The sequence below is a fragment of the Acinonyx jubatus genome, chromosome E2 (genome assembly GCF_027475565.1).
Source record: "Acinonyx jubatus isolate Ajub_Pintada_27869175 chromosome E2, VMU_Ajub_asm_v1.0, whole genome shotgun sequence".
Taxonomy (NCBI): Eukaryota; Metazoa; Chordata; class Mammalia; order Carnivora; family Felidae; genus Acinonyx; species Acinonyx jubatus.
This window is the reverse complement of record NC_069396.1, coordinates 57,042,576-57,063,516: the sequence shown is the minus strand read 5'-3', so window position 1 is coordinate 57,063,516 and position 20,941 is coordinate 57,042,576. Positions and strand designations below refer to the sequence as shown.

The 20,941-nt window shown below is 51.9% G+C and overlaps 1 protein-coding gene across 7 annotated transcripts; it reads left to right on the top strand.

The window, feature by feature from the left end:
• The first annotated feature begins 1,641 nt into the window (after nt 1-1,641).
• LAIR1 (leukocyte associated immunoglobulin like receptor 1) lies at nt 1,642-11,717 on the top strand. Of its 7 annotated transcripts, none has more exons than XM_027037358.2 (10): nt 1,642-1,784; nt 2,164-2,199; nt 4,953-5,234; nt 5,393-5,443; nt 7,631-7,669; nt 7,959-8,069; nt 8,167-8,209; nt 8,297-8,334; nt 8,501-8,553; nt 9,086-9,712. In XM_027037358.2, exons 1-10 carry the CDS (start codon nt 1,751-1,753, stop codon nt 9,230-9,232), a joined length of 834 nt encoding a protein of 277 aa, XP_026893159.1. In that variant the 5' UTR covers nt 1,642-1,750; the 3' UTR covers nt 9,233-9,712. The 7 variants fall into 7 exon arrangements, 6 of the variants coding, with proteins under 6 accessions (XP_026893159.1, XP_026893160.1, XP_026893161.1 ...); XR_008293665.1 differs by lacking the exon at nt 1,642-1,784 and adding an exon at nt 11,644-11,717 and having other exon boundaries at nt 1,795-2,199; nt 9,086-9,544; XM_027037356.2 differs by lacking the exon at nt 1,642-1,784 and having other exon boundaries at nt 1,795-2,199.
• The last annotated feature ends 9,224 nt before the right edge of the window (nt 11,718-20,941 follow it).

Here is a 20,941-nt window from a genome sequence, read left to right as displayed (position 1 = left end):
CTGTGCTGACAGCTCAGAGACTGGAGCCTGCTTTGGATTCTGTGTCTCCCTCTCTCTGGCCCTCCCCCGCTCATGCTCTGTCTTTCTCTCAAAAATAAAGAAATGTTAAAAAAGATTTAAAAAAAAAAAACGTATTCTCAGCGGCCCTCAGAAATGGGTGTGTGATTTCACTGCACTCTTGTGACCAAGTGGAAGTTTTTGGACTCTGGCTTAGCAAAGGGAGAGTCTCCCTAGACTCCTCGAATGGGGTGACCCCATGGTCTGCAAGACCATGGAGATACCGTCAAAGTGACAGCCTAACTCTGGGGAATCCCAACTCCCTTTAGTTTCTGACTGCCTGGCCTCCACATAATTTTCATTTCCTTAAGGCATTTAGGAAGATTCTTAAGATATTGTATTATGCAATTTTAGGCTTTTAAAAATAATTATTCTATTTTAAGACGAAACGTTGGTCCATAGACTTAGTCTGACATTTTGATGGAAACTCTAGGATATTTGCTGTTTACTTATTAAGAATTCTGGGGCTAGGCAAATTTAGGGTTAGTTTAGCAACTCAGGGATCTAGGGCAGAGGATCCTAGATCTCGTGTGCTTCTGTCCCAGTTGTTTCTGTGTTGTGTCCAAGCTTGTTGCCTCATGGTTGTGAGGTGGCTGCTGTGGCTCCATCTATCACATCATCATGATATGGTTGCCGGTGAAGGACAGGAGTAAAGGGGAAAAAGGTCTCATGAGACCTTCTATTATTAAGGGAGAAATAGGATTCCCAGATATTGTGATATATTCTCCTTTATTTATTTTTTTATTATTTTTATTTTTATTTATTTTTTTGGAGAGAGAGAGAGAGAGAGAGCAAGCAAGGGAGGGGCACAGAGAGGGAGTCACAGAATCTGAAGCAGGCTTCAGCACAGAGCCCCCACACGGGGCCTGAACCTACAAACCGTGAGAGCACGACCCCAGCCAAAGTCAGATGCTTAACCCAGGAGCCCCATGATATCCTCTCCTTTAAGTAGCATCGGCTACACCTGGTCACAGACCCCCCACTCTGCCCCAATGACTGCCAATGGGAGTGCTAGATTGTCTTAACCCAAACTCGATCCCCCACCCCCACCCCCTCCCCGGCCACAGCCCCAAGCCTGAGGTCTGCCTCTGGATTGATTCCAACCCTTCCGCATTTTCCATGCACGGATGGGCGCCCTACCTGTCCCTGCTTCCAGAGACACTGGGGGGAAGATGGGGAAGAGAACTCGTGTCAACAGGATATTTGTAAAGTTCCCAACCCCTGACTGAGAATGTAACCGATGCCACAATATTAAATACTCGGAGAGGATTTCCAGCTTCCCATTTCACAGATGAGGAAATGTCATACAGTGGTGTAACTTGGCCCGAGAACACATGGGTATTCTGTGGCTCCAGCCCGGGGACTCGGGTAGGCCTGTCGCACAGATCCACACTCTGCCTTGTCCCAGAGCTCGAGGATCACGTTCTCACCCCAGGGGTTCATCTGGGGAGGAGGTCAGCCCTCATCCGAGCAGAGCAGGGGAGAATCATCTTTAGGAGGCCCAGGCCCTCGTTCTGTCTCATTGGTGGGAAGTGTGGGAAGGACATGCGAGCATTCTTCCCCTTTGTGGGAGACTGCTGATGTAGAAACCCCAAGACGTGCCCCAGCTGACACATCCTGTCCCCTTGTCAGCATCAGACTCCGTCCTTCAACCCACAGGCCCCAGGACGGTGCAGGCCACAGGGGTCTGGACATGTGTCCCCGTTCCACCACCTTCCTGGCCCTCGGTGAGTCCTGGAATGTAGGCAAAGGGTTGGAGGGACAGAGGAAGTGGGGGGGGGGCGGAGCCTTGGGGAGGGGGTCTGCTTCCCTTCCCAGTCCTCACTCCTGTCCAGAAGACTGTGGGACTCTGGGGGAGCAAAGTGGATCCCCCCGAGGTCTACACCCCCTGCTCTTGCCCCGACCTAAGTCAGACCACGCAGGTTCAGTCCTAGAAACGGGTTCCCGGGTGTGGAGATAAATTCAGACTCAAGAGCAGCTGGGGGAGAGAAGAGGGGAACTGGGGCTTGTCTCGAGACTATTTCAGAGCAAGAAGAAGGATGGCATCGGCCCCCCCTCCGAGGAATCCAGGGGCGGGCATCTCTCTCACCAAAGCCTGTCTTCCAGCGCTCTGCCTGGGCTGGGTGCACCTCACTCAGGAAGGTGAGTCTGCTCCCCATCTCCTCTGCACCCCAAAAGGCAGCTCTAGACTGAGGGTGCTGACCCTGGTAGGACACGAGCGGAGGCCCTGAGACTTATCCTGAACTGCAAGCAACCCCAAACGTGTGACCCTTGCCAGGTCTCTCTCCATTCTCCACCTGTGCTCCTGACAGAACCCACCACCACTCCCTGCCGCAACCAATTCAAACCCTGCAGGACCAGGCTGAGCCCACAGGCTCCCCCACACCAGCCCAGAACCCCCTCAGCATCCCCTGGGCAGAGAACAAGACGGCCATCAAGGGCAGAGTCCCAGACCCCATGCTTGATTCCAACTCCTTCACCCTCAATAGACAACACATCACCCAGTGATAGGATTTGACATGGTAATTTTAAAGTTTCACTTACATTTTTGGAATTTGTCTTTCGTATATATGTTTTTTTATTTTTGGGTGAAATGCGGACAAGTATTTGATCAGTGTCTCTGTACGTCCTGCCCTGAGAGGGCAGGGATCATGTGTCTCTCATGTTTGTGGAACCAGTGGCACATGGAGGGCATGTGTCCATGCATAGGTATCGTAGAAGGAAGGGAGGGAGGGAGGAAGGGAGAGGGAGAGAGAGAGAGAGGAAAGAAAGAAAGAAAGAAAGAAAGAAAGAAAGAAAGAAGAGAGAGAAAGAAAAAAGAGAGAGAAAGAAAAAGAAAGAAGGAAAGAAAGAAAGGGAGGGAGAGAGAGAGAAAGAAAGAAAGGAAGGAAGGAAGGAAGAAAGGGAGAGAGGGAGGGAGAGAGAGAGAACGAAAAAAAGAAAGAAAGGAAAGAAGGAAGAAAAGAAAGGAAGGAAGGAAGAAAGAGAGAGAGGGAGGGAGGGAGGGAGAGAGAGGGAGAGAGAGAGGAAAGAAAGAAAGAAAGAAAGAAAGAAAGAAAGAAAGAAAGAAAAGAGAGAGAGAAAGAGAAAGTAGGAAAGAAAGAAAAGAAGGAAGGAAGGAAGGAAGGAAGGAAGAGAGAGAGAGAGAGGGAGGGAGGGAGAGAGAGAGAAAGAGAGAAAGGAAAGAAAGAAAGGAAGAAAGAAAAAAGGAAGGAAGGAAGAAAGAAAGAAAAGAAAAGAAAGAAAGAAAGAAAGAAAGAAAGAAACTAAAGGCAGTTAAATGAGCAAATAAACCTCCCTCAGCTCCTGCCTCTTTGAGGGGTTTTGTAACTTTAATGTCACCTTCCTGTTTCAGGGCTGCAAACTCCCCTTCCCCTGCCTCCAGCCTAGTTGAGGCAGATGAGGTTTTTCAAGAACCTTAACAACATGGAAGCAGAAATTAGGCTTAGATGAGGGTAGAAAACACAGAGGAAACCCAGACACAAGCTCCACAGAAGGCTTGCATCGTGTATATATACAGATATATGTGTAGACATATATTTTTATGTTTATATATATGACATATGTAGATATATTCAAGTCTAATGTATTTATATATCTATACATAAATATAAACATACAACTAATGATGCAAAATGTAAAATTTCAGATCTATAAATTTAAATATATTAGGATATACATTTACCTTTATATTAAATACACAATATAGTTGGTATAATAAAATGCATGAATTATTATTACATATGGATATAGTATACAGCATTACATATTATATAATGTCATACATTGTATTACATGTTATGTATTGCTATAATTTATATATGTAAGTGTCAACATAAATACATTGTAGGGTGCCTGGATGGCTAAGTCAGTTACCTGTCCGACTTCGGCTCAGGTCATGATCTCACGGTCTGTGGGTTCGAGCCCCGCGTCGGGCTCTGTGCTGACAGCTTGGAGCCTGGAGCCTGTTTCAGATTCTGTGTCTCCCTCTCTCTCTGCCCCTTCCCTGCTCATGCTCTATCTCTGTCTCTCAAAAATAAACATTAAAAATTTTTAAAAATAAACACATGCCATCTAATAGTAAATATGTATAATTGAGATATAAATCATATATAAGTAATTTTAAATTACAATTACAATTATATTGATTAAATTATACATATATAATACATACATACATATACCTGTATACATGTATAATTGTATATATACATATGTAAGTTAAAACACAGAATTTAAAATGTGTATTTATGTTTGTTATATAAATTTTTATATAATTTATAAAATTATATAATTATAATTATATAAATTATATAAATTTATATATTTATAATTATATAATTATATAAATTTATATATATAATTTATATATAAATTATATAAAATTTATAATTATATAAATTATATATTATATAATTATATAAATAATTATATATATTATATATATTACATAAATTATATAAAAGTATATAAATAATTATATAGATTTATATAATTTATAAAATTTTATATAATTTCTTATATAATTTTTATATAATTTCTTATAAAAATTTATTATATTTATAGTTTACATACTGTATATCAGAGCAGGCTGGGAGGCCAGATGCGTCTGCCACAAACTGCGGCTCCCTTCCTGCCCCACGGCCACTTTCTGGGGGGACCCAGGGGGCTGGGATGGAAACAGCAGAGAAGGATGACCGTGTCGTGTGTGGGGACAGGGGAACACAGTCAGGACGAGGAGGGTGGTAATGTTCCAAAGGACTGTGATTGACGTTTGCGCAACTCTGTGACTTTGCTTGAGAGTGACCTGAGCGTGTCACAGGGGTGAATTAATTGCGTGTTAGTGGGAGTCCCCCACAAGTAGACCCTGAGAGCCCGCTCTGTTTCCTCGCAAGGGACCCTGCGCAGGCCCTCCATCTGTGCTGAACCGGCCCCTGTGGTCGCCCTGGGGCAGCGTGTGACCATCGTGTGCCGGAGCCCTGGCGGGTTTGATGCGTTCCGCCTGGAGAAGGAGGGGAATGCCTTGAAACCAGATGTGATGGAGGCACCGCCGGGCGAGACGGAGGCCAGATTCGACATCATCGCGCATGAAGGGATTGAGGGGAAGTACCACTGCGTCTATCATAAAGACGGCACCTGGTCTGACCGCAGCGCGGAGCTGGTGCTGGTGGTGACAGGTGAGAAGGTCTCCGCTCGGCCCTCGGGTTTCTCTGGGACCGAGTGACGGCCAGATGGGGCCCTCAGATGGATGCTCAGGGTACAGAGGGGGCGGGCTGGGCGGGACAGACCCTGGGGCCTCCACAGAGCTTGGGTCCTTCCCCTGCCCTGCTCACAGAGACCCCTGGAAACGTCAGCTCCCCGCCACCACAGACCTACAGCTCACCTGGTGAGTGACCTTGCAGGACCTCAGGGAGGGCGGGGCGGGGTGGTGACGGGGCGGGCGGAGCTCTGCGCCGGGCCGCGGCGCCGGGCTTGGATGAGGGACTGGTAAGACCACAGTGCCCCCTGTAGGGCACCGGGACACTAACTGGTTGAACTTTCTCTGTGCCAGGGGCTATGAAAGCGGCGGGTGGGAGGCATCCCCCTGACCTGAGAGCCCCCCACTCGTTTAGTGTACAAAGCAAAGCAGTTTCATGCCCCAAAGCAGAAGGCCCTGAAGGGCTGGAACCAGCCCAAGGCTAGGGGTGGGGGGACCCCCTTCGGGGCAGAGTTCGACCGTTGGCAGCTTTGCAAGGGACAGTGGTCCGGAGGGGCAGAGGGACTGACCGCTCGTCTTCCAAACTCGGTCGCTGCTGGAGAGAATGGGGCTCCGCATTAGGTCACAAGAGTGGCGTTAGGTCACAGAGGAAGAGAGACCCCAAGAATCCTACATCGCACAGGGCATCGCACATCGCCCCTCTCTCCCATCTCTTGCCCTGAAGACTGAAGATCCACCGTGCGGGGATCAGGGCTGAGAGCCCAGCCCCACGCCCGCGGTGAATACCCCACACCGTGCGCGTCACAGTTTCCTCGTGTGCAAAAAAGGGCAATAAAGGCACGGACGCGGGAGCGCGGTTTCGGGGATAGAGGGCTTTGTGTGCACAGCGCACGCGCTTAGGTCAAGGCCTGGCTAACCAGACAGGCTGGGGACGTGCTGGTCTTGTTACATTGAGGAAGTAGTTCCTTCTGGTTAAGTGTGCACCTGACACCCACCTGCTGAGCGCTGGACGCATGCCGGGCGACGAGGAGAAAGGGTCCCTGCGCTCCCAACCTCAGTGGGGAAAGTTAACCAGAATGAGGAATGGAAATGTGTATATGTACATTATATACATTATACTTAATGTATTTAGTATGTGTATATCATATATAACGTATCTATATTTAAGTATAATGTACCATATACAATGTATCTATATTTAAGTATAATGTATCGCTATATATAATGTATTTATATTTATAAAGTATTTATATCTCTCTATATAAATATAAACATACAACTTACAATATAAAATTTCAGACCTATACATTTAAATATATTGGAATATATTTCTAACTTATATATTAAACACAAGGAATATAATTAAAATTATAAAATACATGAATTAATCATTACATATTAATATAGTATACAGTATTATATATTATATAATGTCATAGATTACGTGTTATGTATTCTATGATTTATATATGTAAATCTCAACATAAATAGGTGTCATCTAATAATAAATCTGTATAATTGAGATATAAGTCATATATCTCACATGTTCTAAGTAATATGTACAAATGAGAGTATAAGTCATATATGTTACATGGTCTAAGTAATTTTAAATGATATATAATCACAATTATTTATAGCAATTAAATGATACCTATATAAGTTAAAACACAGGCTTTAAAATGTATGTTTGTATTTATTATATATTAGAGCAGGTGGGGTCCTAGATCATGGACCCAGGAGAGAGTGTTCAGGGAGGGAAGCTCCAGGAGTGGAAGTTGAGGACTCAGCCTCCGGGACAGCGGGAGGGAGGGGGCACTGTCCAGAAGAGGGGACACAGGGGCTCCACCCTCAGCCAGGATGAGCCCAGCAGGACATACAGCTCATGCACCAAACCCAGGCCTTGCTGGTGCTGGATGGACGGGCCTCAGGGGACATCGGGACGCGGACACTCGGTCTCTTCACTCCCAGGAGGAAGGTGCCACCCCCATGGGGGCTGCTGTGAGAAACAGAAGGGTGGGAATCCAGAAGGAGGGGAGCCAGGGGAGCACTGTCCCACAGAGCCCACGGCGGGAAGGCCATGCCTCGTGTCTGCACCCTCCAGCAAGGTGTCATTAGCCGGGTGTGGCCACTGAGCCCCTGGAACGGTAGCCAGAGCAGCTGGGAATCTGGCTTTTATTTATTTAACTTGGATGTCAGTGCAAATAGTCCTGTGAGGGTATCACACTGGACAGCACAGATGTAGGGCATTCCCATCCCCATGGAAAGTTCCATGGGTTCGTTCCAGAGGAGCGCCCTTGTTGGGGGGTGGGTCAGGAGGACTCAGCCTTCTCTGTCCAGCTTAGGCCTCTGACCGTGTGCTCGATTCCTCCTTCCTAGGGGACACACAGATGCGTGGGGATGACAGTGACAGCCCAGGTGAGTGAGGGGGGCGGAGGAGCAGGACCCGGTGTGTGCTTCTTGGGGAAAGAATGTGCTTTGGTGTTGGCCGTATTCCAGGCCTGCCAGTGCCCTGTGGACAGAGGACCTGAGCACTCAGGACCCTGGTTTTGTAATAATGCTTCCTATGTCACAGAACTGTTATGAATTGGAGACGTTTTATACATAGGTGTGCACATGACAAGCCCCCAGCAAACATGGGGTATGCAGTAGGTGCTCCATAAATGCACGCTGCTGATAATCTGGTTCCACCTTCCCTGTTCCCCAGACCTGTCGACAGAGCATGTGTATATTTTCGTTGGGGTCTCTGTGGCCTTGTTCCTTTGTCTCCTCCTCCTGGTTCTCGCCTTCCTCCATTGTCAGCGTCAGAAAAAACACAGTAGGTCTCAGGGAGAGGTGGGGTGGCCTGGGGAGGCTGTTTGGGGTGTTGGGGAAGAAGTCCTCTCTTCTTAATTCACACCCCTGACTGTCCACAGGGCTCCCCAGCAGCCAAGATGAGGAGCAGAGGCCCCAGGAAAGGTGAGGCCCCTGAGACTAACCCCGGCCCCCCTCCCAGGCCCCTGCCTTCAGGGGGCCCCCCAGTGCTCACTGTACTTTCCCCCACAGGGTCAGCCCAGCTGTTGACCTTCCCCAGAGGACACCAGGTAAAAGGACAAGGAGGAGGGACCGGCTAGGGAGAGGGAACGTTTGAGAACATTCCAGGATGTTCTAGATGGAGTGCATGGTGAAATTCGAAGCTGTGGGTTTTCAGGCAAATTGGCCTTCTGAAACCCACCCCAGAGACCTGACCCCTTGTCCTCTCCCCTCCAGATGTGGCAACAGTCGGCAGACTTCCTGAGAAGGACAGGGAAGCGCCCAGCTCGGTAAGTCCTTGTATCCAATACCTACATACAACCCCAATTTTAGCAGCTCGGTCAACAGTTTGGTCACAGTACCTTTCTTTTTTTACCTTTTATTTATTTACTTATTTTCACATTTATTTATTATTGAGAGACAGAGAGACACAGAGCATGAGCAGGGGAGGGGCAGAGAGAGGGGGAGACACAGAATCTGAAGCAGGCTCCAGGCTCCGAGCTGTCAGCACGGAGCCCGACGCGGGGCTCGAACTCACGAACTGTGAGATCATGACCCGAGCCAAAGTCAGAAGCTCAACCGACTGAGCCCCCCAGGCACCCCTGGTCACATTATCTTTTGAGGCCTCCCCTTGGAGGTGGCATGGTCTCACTCTGTCATATTCTACCGCTCACACAGGCCAGCCCTGATTCTAAGTGGGAGGGCACTGCACAGTGGTGACCCCAGGAGGTGGGGTCACGGGGGTCACCTGGAGGCTGGCCACTAGGCTCCCCTTCCCACCGGCCTGGCCGCCCTAACTCACCCCTGGTCTCGCTGTCTCAGGCCCCGCCTGCAGGAAGCCCCCAGGACGTGACGTACGCTCAGTTAGACCACCAGATCCTCGCACAGAGGACAGCCCGAGGCACGTTCCCACGGCCCACGGAGCCCACGGCTGAGTCCAGCACGTATGCATCCCTGGCCAGACCCTGACTCCGGACCCACCTGGCCTCTGCTCCTAGAGACACGGGAAGTCACTCCTGCAGAAGCGTGAGGCGGCCATTTGGAGGGCTTCCCTACAGAATCATCCCTTTCTGGAAAGCCATGCGGTCAGCTCTCCCGGAGGCCAGAGGTGCACTCAGGAGACTCCTAATCAGCGTCTAGGAGGTTCATTAACCACGTGGTCCCTCCGAAAACCAACTAGATGCTCGCAGAGAATGTGGAGCACTTCATTTACAAACACCCAGAGCTACAGACCCCTGGCAGTTTCCAGAGACTCAGCTATGGTCCCACGGTCACCCACAGGTGATTCCAGATGTGTCCCCACCTGCCCCCAGAGGCTCTGATTTACTTGTCTTCCAGAGTTCAGTAGTTGGCCCTGAACCCGGGCTATACTTGGGCAGCTGATCGCTGAGACCCTGTTTTCTGGATCATGCTTCATTTTGTTCGCCAATAAATGTTTTCACGGGCCCAGCCTGCAGCAGCCCCGCGTGAGGAAGCAGGACTCACGGTAACTTGGTCCTAGTGTCTGCCCCCAGCTGAGAGCAGGAAACAAGACAAAGGGTGAATCCGTGTTTTCTGAACTGAGTGTCCCACGGAGGAATGAGGGAGACATCTGAGGGGACGTGTGCCTGAATAAAAGTGCGGATGATACAGCCCCACCCCCCCACATGCACGTGCCCATGAATGCACCCACGTAAACACGTGCACACGCACACACACACACACACACACACACACACAAGTACACACAGCCCCCCCCACATGCACATGCCCATGAATGCACCCATATACACACGTGCACACACACACGCACACAAGTACACACAGACACCCCCCCCCACACACATACACACAGACACACACATGCACCCACTTACACAGGGACACGCACACATGCACACACGTACATGCCCATGAATGCACCCACGTGCACACACACACACACACACACAAGTACACACAGCCCCACACCCCTCCACACATACACACAGACACACACACATGCACCCGCTTACACAGGGACACACACACATGCACACACATACATGTCCACGAATGCACCCACGTACACACGTGCACACACACACACAAAGTACACACAGCCCCACCCCCCTCCACACACATATACACAGACACACACACATGCACCCACTTCCACAGGGACACGCACACACACACATGCACATGCCCACGAATGCACCCACGTACACACGTGCGCACACACATGCACACAAGTACACACAGCCCCACCCCCCCCTACATGCACATGCCCTCGAATGCACCCACGTGCACACATACACACACACACACAAGTACACACAGCCCCACACCCCTTCACACATACAGACACACATACATGCACCCACTTACACAGGGACACACACACATGCACACACGTACATGTCCACGAATGTACCCACGTACACACGTGCACACACACACACAAAGTACACACAGCCCTACACCCCTCCACACATACACACAGACACACACACATGCACCCGCTTACACAGGGACACACACGCATGCACACACATACATGCCCACGAATGCACCCATGTACACACACACACATGCTGACGAATGCTCACACGTGCACAGACACAACCCCACATGCTCATGAATACACATGTATACACACGCACATGCTAACAAATGCACAGATGCACACACAGATGCACACTCCCCCCGTATACACTGTGTAAATGTATGCACACACACGGACACATGTGTGGACCCTAACGGAGTCGCTGAGGTCGTGATCGCACAGGGAGGGCCCCTGGGGCTTTTAGTCCACGCAGGGGGACACGTCAGCTCCCCATTTCCCATTCCCGCCCCAGGTTCATCCAGGCTGGACACCACGCATTTCCAAACACAACAGGACCATCCCGCTCGAAGACCTTGTCCTTCATCTGACCTTCACTCCCTCACCTGGCTGACGCCCTTGTTCTTGCTAATGGGCTTGGAACAACTCCTCCAGTAACGTGAGGGCATTAGTCTCCTACAGCTGCTGTAACAAATTACCACGTGCTTAGTGGCTAGCTAAGCGCGCAGCTCGAACCCATGAACCGTGCGATCATGACCTGAGCCGAAGTCGGACACTCACCCGACTGAGGTGCTCCAAGGATCTTAAGTCTCCCTACTGCTGAGTTGGGCTCGCTTTTTCCTGTTTGCTTGTGTGGGAAGTTAACTTCTATGCCCCCTAACCACACACATTCAGACAGTGGCAGGGTGCTGGCCTAGGAACGGGGTGTGGGCACCTTGGGGGCTGCTGCCCCAGAGCCCCCTGGCTTGTGGTATGCAGAGAGCAGAGGGCCACGTACACCCATTTACAAACACCCAGCGCTACAGACCCCTGGCAGTTTCCAGAGACTCAGCTATGGTCCCACGGTCACCCACAGGTGATTGCAGATGTGTCCTGTGTGTCCCCACCTGCCCCCAGAGGCTCTGATTTACTCGTCTTCCAGAGTTCAGTAGTTGGCCCTGAACCCGTGCTATACTTGGGCAGCTGATCTGCATCTGTTTCAGTGCCTGCATCTGTTTCACGTGACCTAGTCTCCAAATTCCACACCTGGGAGGTGCCCCCACACCTCTCTCCCTGAACCCCAGGATCTAGCCTTGTGGGCGGGCCTCATGGATCCGTGATTTATTTTATTTTCATTTTGAGAGAGAGGAAGCAAGTATGCAAGTGTGAGTGGGGGAGGAGCAGAGAGAGATTGAGAAGGAGAGAGAGAGAGAGAGAGAGAGAGAGAGAGAGAATCCCAAGCAGGCTCTCCACTGTCAGCATGGAGCCTGAGGCAGGGCTTGACCCCATGACCTATGAGATCTTGACCTGAGCCAAAATCAAGAGATGGACACTCAACCGACTGAGCCACCCGGGCACCCCTCCCCCTGTTGTTTCTTAACGCACAGATCAGGCTTCTGTTCACAATTGCCCACTGGCTTACTTACCACTGTTGCTGATTGCTACAGGGTTTGTAAACAAGGCAGCCCCATGCTGCCTCTACAGCAAACGTTTGGGGTCTGCACGACCACGTCCCCGAGTGGGACCAGCTGTGCCACCAGAGGATATGGGGTGTCCAAGGCACCCTGCCAGGAGAGCCCCGAACCTACTGTGGGCCGGACGTGTTGTGTCTCTACCAGACTTATGGGGTCAGCCTCGAGGACCCCACTGGGATTTAAACGGGGACCCCATTTAAATGGGGACCCCACTGGGATTTAAATTTACCCTGACAACTGCTAGGGAGCATTAGTGAAACATTCTGATTGATTTTTGTGTCTTTCATTTCTTTGGCTTGGGGGGGTGGAGGGGGGCGGTAAGAAACCTGCCTGCCTGCTATAGGTCTTGTACTAAAAGTTTTATTATATATTAAAAGAATGTTTTTTATTTTAAAGTTTTTAATTTATGTTGAGAGAGAGCATGAGTAGGGGAGGGGCAGAGAGGGAGAGAGAGAATCCCAAGCAGGCTCCACACTGACAGCAGTGACTGTGGGGCTCAGTCCCACAAACCATGAGATCGTGACCTGAGCCAAACCCAAGAGTTGACTGAGCCACCCAGGTGCCACTAAAAGAATATTTCTTTAAACATTCGACCTAAACTGGGGCACCTGGGTGGCTCAGTCGGTTAAGCATCGGACTTTGGCTCAGTTCATGATCTCATGGTCTGTGAGTTCAAGCCAGGGCTTGTGCTGTGCTGACAGCTCAGAGCCTGGAGCCTGCTTCAGGTTCTGTATCTCCCTCTCTCTCTGCCCCTCCCTTGATCGCCCTCTCTCTCTCTGTCTCTCAAAAATAAATTACCATTTTTTAAAGCCCCACAGTGATCCTTAAAAAAAAAAAATTCAACCTAAACTCATCTAGCTCATTCTGGTGCAATTTCTATCTTACTTGTTTGCAAACATTAACACATGTTTTAAGGACTTTATTCTTAAGTAATCTCCACATCTACCATGGGGCTCGAACACACAACCCCGAGATCAAGAGTTGCACGGTCTACCGACTGAGCCAGTCAGGTGCCCCAACATTAACACATTTTAATCTTCATATAAACCCTCCAGAACATGTCCTATCCTTTTCTCCATTTTTCTTGAAGAAACTGGGGACCGATCATTAATTAGCTTGCCTTCACTTGGCCAGCGCTAAGTGGTGGGGACTGCAAACTGCATAGGGCAGCTCCTCTCGGTGACCTCAGGACAGCCTGCATCTCGCCAGCTGGGAGGTGTCTGTCCTGTTTCAGAGAGGGTGGGGTCCTGGTTTTCCAACACAATTTTAACTTGCACTGAGCTTTGATTTTCTATTTGTGCTCAAGGTTAATTTCTATTTGTACTCAACGTTTTTCCTCTGCTTCCTAGCCCTGTACTCTCTGTCTTTGTTTTCTTCATTGAGTTGTGTACTGAATTTCTCTTTGTCATGCGGGACAAAGTCTCTCTTTACCAATTATTAGTGTATTAGTCAGGGTTCTCCAGATAAGCAGAACCAATAGATTCTATTGCAAAGAGTGAATATATATGTGTATATATATTTGTGTAAAATATGTGTGTGTATATGTATAAAAAAATTTGTGTTTATTTTTAATTTAAACTCAAGTTAGTTAACATACAGTGTAGTCTTGGCTTCAGGAGTAGAGCCCAGTGATTGGTCTCTTACATAGGACACCCAGAGCTCATCCCCAAAAGCGCTCTCCTTAATGCCCATCGCCCATTTAACACCCCCATCCAGCAACCTTTTGTTCTCTGTATTTAAGAATCGCTTATAGTTTGTCTCCCTCACTGTTTTTATCTTATTTTTCCTTCCCTTCCCCCATGTTCATCTGTTGAGTTTCTCAAATTCCACATACGAGTGAAATCATACGATGTCTGTCTTTCTGTGACTGACTTATTTTGCTTACCATAATACCCTCTAGTTCCACCCACGTTGTAGCAAAAGGCAAAGGCTTCATTCTTTTTGATCGCAGAGCAATACTCCATTGTATAAATATACCACATCTTCTTGATCCATTCATCCATCGATGGACATTTGGGCTCTTTCCCTATTTTGGCTATTGTCGATAGCGCTGCTATAAACATCGGGGTGCATGTGCCCCTTTGAGTCAGCATTTTTGTATCCTTTGGTTACATACCTAGTAGTGCAATTGCTGGGTCGTAGGGTAGTTCTATTTTTAGTTTTTTGAGGAGCCTCCACACTGTTTTCCAGAGCGACTGCACCAGATTGCATTCCCACCAACAGTGCAAGAGGGTTCCTCTTTCTCCCCATCCTCACCAACATCTGTTGTTTCCTGAGTTGTTAATTTTAGCAATTCTGACTGGTGTGAGGTGGTATCTCATTGTGGTTTTGATTCGTATTTCCCTGATGATGAGTGATGTTGAGCATTTTTTCATGTGTCGGTTGGCCATCTGGATGTCTTCTTTGGAGAAGTGTCTATTCATGTCTTTCGCCCGTTGATAAGTTTCTTATAGATTTTGGATACTAACCCTTTATCTGATGTGTCCTTTGCTAATATCTTCTCCCATCCCATCAGTTTTATTGATTGTTTCCATTGCTGTGCAGAAGCTTTTTATCTTGATGAGGTCCCAATAGTTCATTTTTGCTTTGGTTTCCCTTGCCTCTGGAGACCTATCAAGTAAGAAGTTATATAAATTATATTTAGGTATATAATATTTTAAATGTAAATTATATGTTTAAGTACAACTTATTGAGATAAATTTTAAATGCATATATATGTATATGTGTATTTAAATATATACTTAGCATAAGAATCAGCTCATGGGTTATAGAACCAGAAGTCCCACCATCTACTACCTGTCAGCTGGAGACCCAGGAGAGCCTGTGGGACAAATCAGCCCCAGTCTGCAGGCCCAAGAACCAGGCGCTATGATGTCCTGGACAGGAGAAGATGGTTGTCTCAGCTCAAGAAGAGAGAGATGGAATCGGACCTCCTTCCCCTTTCTGTTCCATCCGGCCCCGAGGGGGTTGGAAGATGTTGGTCCACCTCGTCATCACTCAGTCCACGGAATCAAATGCGAATCTTTCAGAAACCCGCCCACACACTGGCCCAGAAGTCCTGTTTTCCCAGCTCTCTGCCCGCCCTCCCCCCACCCCCCTGTCAGGTTGTACCTACAAACAACCATCACAGTCAGATGGTGAGTCTCCCCTCAAAATCTGGCTCGTTTGACCCTGACCGGAGCCAGGCTCTTAGCAAGGGAAGGGCGAACAGCATGGCATTGGGAAAGAGACGACTCCAGAATATTCTGCCCCTTCCAGAGGAGGAATGGCTGACCAGGTGGGGCATCTGCTCTAGTGAAAAGGAGACCTAAGAGTCCCGGCAGTGAGGCCGCAGGGGCAGCAGAAGGGGTTTAGGGGGAATTTTGGAAGGAGAGCAAGATAAAGCCCACACGCCTTCTATCTCGGGGGCTTGGCGGGAGAGGAGAGGACAGGAAAGCAGACGTTGTGGACCAGTCTTTCCTCCTTGACCCTCCAGCCACAGACCCCAGGCCCCTGGATGTCCCTACTTTTCTGCATGAGGGATGCGGCCCCTGAGCGCCACCTGGAGGTCAAGGCTGGTATAGCACCCCTGGTGGCTCCAGTGTGGTCAGGCAGAGAGGGAGGGCTACCTTGCCCTGGGACTCCCCCAGTTCCAGAGGTGTGCCCTGGGGGCGAACGCCAGGGGGGCCGTCACCGTGGGAGGAGAGATCCCACCTGGGCCGGATGGGGCAGGAGCGGGCGCCCAGACACATGCACTGAACCCCTGGGACAAAGGGGACACGGAGATCACCAGAATGGTCCCCAGGCCCCAAGGGAGCAGAGAAAGGCTGGATCCTGTGACCACTGAGCATGGACATCAGCTGGGCCTGCAGCAAGCTGGTGAGCAAACCCCGCAGTCCCCAGTCAGCTCAGACCCAGGGACCGGCAGGAGGACACAGAGCCACCTGCTCCCTGCACCTGGGACACCATCCTGGGAAGGAGCATGGAGACCGGCCAAGATACAAGAGCATTTGCAATGATTGGGTGTGTGTGTGTGCTCCCTGCCTAAGTGGGGGCAGCTCCTGAGTGACATCCAATCACTGATAGACAAAGTCATCTTATTTCTTTGGCTGACCTGCAATGCATCCCGTTCTGCTACACACACACACACACACACACACACACACGCACACATTCGCATGCACACATGTACACACGTACATGCAGGGCAACATCACCTTAACACGGGTCACTATGTGGGAGGCAGGACACGGCAGGAGCTGGGGTCTTTCCGTAGGTGAGTTTGCACAGAGAGCGTCTCCACATTTTCCTCCTGCTTCTCTGGGAATCCAGGCTGGTTGCTCTCACGGAGAAAGAGAAGTGCTCTTCTGGGGAGGGTGGCTCTGACCCCAGACCCCAGATTCCCCGCAGTGGGTGGGGGACGCCCTCCGCTGGGGCCGCACCGACCCTGAATCCGCACGGCTGCTTCCTGGCTTGTGTCTCATGGCACAGCCCATGGGTCTGGACCTTCTGTTCCGTCGAGGCTGTGGAACATGGAGGTCTGGGGGGTCAGTCGTGTGGTTTCAGGCCAAGAATCATAAAGCACGTGGGCCTTGATGCCCGCAGGGATGGTGGACATAGAGAACTATGATATTGATATATTGAGATATATATTGATATATATTGATTCTCTTGTCCTTGAGAAACAGTAGCCACAGCGGCTGGGTCTCCCCTGGGCTTGTGCACCAGGTCTGGGAAGAGCCGCAGGTCTGTGCCCTCGAGAGGCTGGGCCACCCCAGTCCAGGAGGGCACCACAGACCCCTCCTCCGTCCCTGTCAGACCTCCTCTCCCTTCCCCCAGACTCCAGCTCTGCCTTTGAGCCCACCTTGTCAGTGGCTCAGCCAGACACTCCCTTGGGCCTTTCCCCTTGTCTGTCTCCTCTCACAGCACCCCCCCCCCTCCACTGGGAGGTCAGTGTGGGTCTTAGAAGCCCCAGGACACATGGGGATCTTCAGCCTTCCTCCCCAGTGTGAGCAGGTGACACGGAATGTGAACGAGGCCACTGGACATATCAGAATCCCATGGAGGCATTAAGTCCCTAGAAGAACCAGGCCCTGGTAGAAGGTGCAAGAGAAACACAGGGTTCACTGAAATGTAAAGCCAGTAGACTGTGAGAGAAGCTTTTAAGAATGGAGGAAACACAAAAGACCTAAGTCACTATGGCCTGGGAGGGCGGTGAATGACAGGGCGGGGGTGATGCTAGGACTCTGCATTGTCCACAGGGGCAGGGGCTCCAGCCCACCTTCCCTACTGACGGTCCTGTGTTCTGTGCCACAAATGGACCCAGAGAGGCCCCTGGGGGTCCAGACAGGAATCCAGCCCCCATCCCAGCCCCAGCGGCACAGGAAGCCCTGCCCACCAACGTTTGGATGGACGTCACGGTCTCTTTACCGCATCCAGGACTTGAGGGCTTTCGGTTACAACTGGGATGTTTGAGCAGGAAACTCCTCCTGTCCGGCCTCCCTCCTCCAGCACCCGCAGCCGCGTCAGCGCCCCCTAACTAGAGAGCCTAACCCAGCCAGCTGGGGGGCAGGGGTGAGTGAGTGCAGAGCACAGCCCAGAGTCACAGGACCCGGAGACAGGACGTCCTACCTGCACAGTGTGCCGCCTGCCTCCTTCCTCTCTGGGCACTCCCCCCCCCCCAACATGACGTCATCAGGAGAATTTCTAGAGCCCCTTTTGCCTGTGGGAAATGTGTAGTTTGAGAAGAGTCAGCCTGTTAGGACCAGAAGGGGAGCCAGAAACCCCTTTCTGTGTTGCGCCCCCTCTGTCTGTGTCTATCCACGTAACTATGCATCTTTGCACCTGTGTCTGTGTCTCTCCGTGTGTGTATGTATGTGAATACCGGTCATCTCTTCTCATGTCCGATGTACCTACTTGGGGAGCTACTCACCCCCCTATGGGTACGTTCATCATTTACCCGTCGTCCTATCGTCTGTGTGTCTCTGCCGTATCATCATCCCGAACCCACCGTGTCCATATTTGCACCCATATCCACGCGTCTACGCATGTTCTATCCACCCACTTACCATCCATCATCTCCTTATCTCTACCTTCCCATCATCTCTGTCTCTGTCTGTCACGGGTTAATAACAGGTGGGCCTCCTCCTGACAGGCGTTCAGCCTGGTGATGTGATATCTCACTAGAAACGGCTTCCAGAAGTCAAGGCCGCTCTGTGATCCAAAAGAGGAAGGTAGGGCTTACCCCCTGCCCCCGCTTCCTTTCCGTGAGACCACAGACACCAGGCCCTCACAGCCCTTCCTGCTCGCGTCCTGACCTGCAGGCCTCTGTCCAGCCACCCCAGGACTAGGACAGCGCAGAGATGCCGGCCATGTCCCACAGCCCCATCCACTTCCCTGGATGCGGTAAAGCGAGTGGGGAGGGCAGGGGCAGGGGGGTGGAGACGCCAGCGGGGGCCAGGCCTCACCTCAGTTGGCCCTCAGGGAGGACGGTCTCTGCAGGCCCTGCCGCTCTGTCCCCTGGGCCTGAGCCAGCAGCGTGGGGCCCGGGGCCTCTGACAGGTGTGCTAGAGGTGGGGACAGCGGGGGGCGAGGGGGGCCAGACACAGGCAAGGCGAGGGGGGCGTCTGCTTGGGAGTCCCAGAGACTTGTCTGCAGCCAGAGACAGGGGAGGCAGCTATGCTGGGGGAGGGGGTTCCTGCTGACTTAGGGAGGTGTGAAGGTCACACGGCTACATCCTTGTCAGCAGCACGCTGACCCCCGGGGAGGGAACCGGTGGCTACTGTGTCCCTCACCAGGCTTCTCTTGCAGTGCTCTGCCTCGCCAGGCGATCCACGCGCAGGAGGGCGAGTCCCGTCCACACGCTCTCTGGGGCAGCCCTGGACGGGAGTCCTGCTCCTTCCGGGAGGGACCCAGGCCCCGAGGTGCAGAGACCACAGCTGTCCTCAGCTGCATGAGGACAGCCCCTGGCTGCAGATCCCCGAGGACGCCTCAGGTCCAGCCCAGCCCACCAGACTGAGATTCTCGCCCACAACTGTCGCCAGCTCCCTCTTCCCCTTTCTCTGAGGGCCATCAGCCCCGGGTCAGAGAACACATGGGGTCCTTGAGTCCCCCTGAGCCCACCCCACGTCCATCCCTCAGAGTCCTGTGGGTCCCACCGGCACCTCCCGCTGGGCTCCACCCCCGCCAGGATCTGCTATCCTCCTCATAGCCCTCCATCCCCACTGTCCCCACTGTCCCCGCCTCTCCCAAGTCAGCCAGGCTCTGTCCCAGCTTTGCCTCCGGGGCTGATGCACATAACGGTGCCTCTCCTCCCGCCCCACTGCTTCCTCAGTCCCCCGCGGTTCTCAGACAGGGTCCCGTGTCACCCCACACCTGCCCCCCTTTTTCTATTCCTCCCCCTCACCCCCGGTTCAGCGGCTCCAAGCGCTCCGCTCAGGCCATTAAGCGGTACTCGTGCTTCTCCCTTTGGTGATCTCAGCATCTGGGGGCTTCGATTTGACATTTCAGTGGAGGGCTCCAGGGTGTAATTTCCCGCCTCCCCCATCCTGTGGCCCCGCATTCCCAGCTGCCCTCCGGGAACGGGCCCCCCGGCTCTCACTGACACCTGTCACCCGCCTTACTCAGGGAGGCCCCCAAGTGCACCTGCCATGGGTCTCCATACGTCCCGGTTCTTCTCTTCCCCGGGCGCTCTGTGCCTTTCTCCGTCTGCCGGCTGCTCCTGGGCCCTGTTGTGCGGGATCAGGAGTCCAGGGAAGGAAATGGAAACCAAAACCCCGCTGAGGTAGCCCCGCAAGCTCACTGGGATGGCTTGTATATATTTAGAACATTGTTTAGGGAAAGTAACAGGTGCCGGGCGGAGGTGGAGAAACTGGAACCCTAATTAATGCAGGGGCGGGGCGAGCGTAAATCGGGTGGCAGGTCCCTAGAAAGTGAGCCCAGAATCGCTCACTGAGCCGGCCGTGCCAGCGCCCCGCGCGCGGGAAGAAGGACCCGGCGACGCCAGCGCGGTGCGCGCAGGCCGAAGCAACGGAAGCTGGGCCTTGGAAGGTGTGCGCCCTGGCGTCCACGCCGGCGCTATCCACACTCGCCAGTACAGCCGCAGGCTTCTGAGGTGCGGACGAGGGAAGCCAATAATTAGCATCAGCTCAGGCGCTGAGTAAGGACCCTAGTGGCAGGTGTGGGCTCCACAGACGGAGGAAGGAGCCACGTGTCCAGGAGGGCGGGCGCCTTGAGCAGCTGGAAAAGGCAGCGAAACGGGTTGAGTCTCCAGGAAGGAGCGGGGGGGGGGGGGGGGGGGGGGGGGGCTCAGACCCACGTCAGAGTTCTGACCCCCCAGGATTTAACCATCCCAATGAACCTGCTGCCGGAAGCGTCCCCCTCTGCGCTCCTGTGTTCCGGCAGACGAGGAGTCTCAGACGCCTGGTCTCCCAAGCTTCTGGAAACGGATTCCAGTGCCAACCTCTCCTGACCAGCGTTCCGACCTCAGTCCCTGACTCTCATCCCACACCTCTGACCACCAGTGCCCGGAGCCCAGCCTGGCCACCTTCTGGAGGCCTGGGCCCCATCTCTGCGGCTCTGCAGGGGCCGGGGGCTTGTGCGCAGCGCTGGTCCCAGTGTGGCCGGGATACAGGATGAAGGACGACCTTCCCCGGCGTCGCTGCATCTCTGCAGGAGTCAGGGCTCCTCGCGGTGGTTCTCCGGTGTCCTTTCTCTCATCAC

Coding starts and splice junctions, on each gene's coding strand:
- LAIR1 (XM_027037356.2), top strand. CDS start 2,097: ATGGCATCGGCCCCCCCTCCGAGGAATCCAGGGGCGGGCATCTCTCTC. Junction 5,444..7,630: donor ACAGACCTACAGCTCACCTG/GTGAGTGACCTT, acceptor CCTCCTTCCTAG/GGGACACACAGATGCGTGGG. Junction 8,554..9,085: donor ACAGGGAAGCGCCCAGCTCG/GTAAGTCCTTGT, acceptor TCGCTGTCTCAG/GCCCCGCCTGCAGGAAGCCC.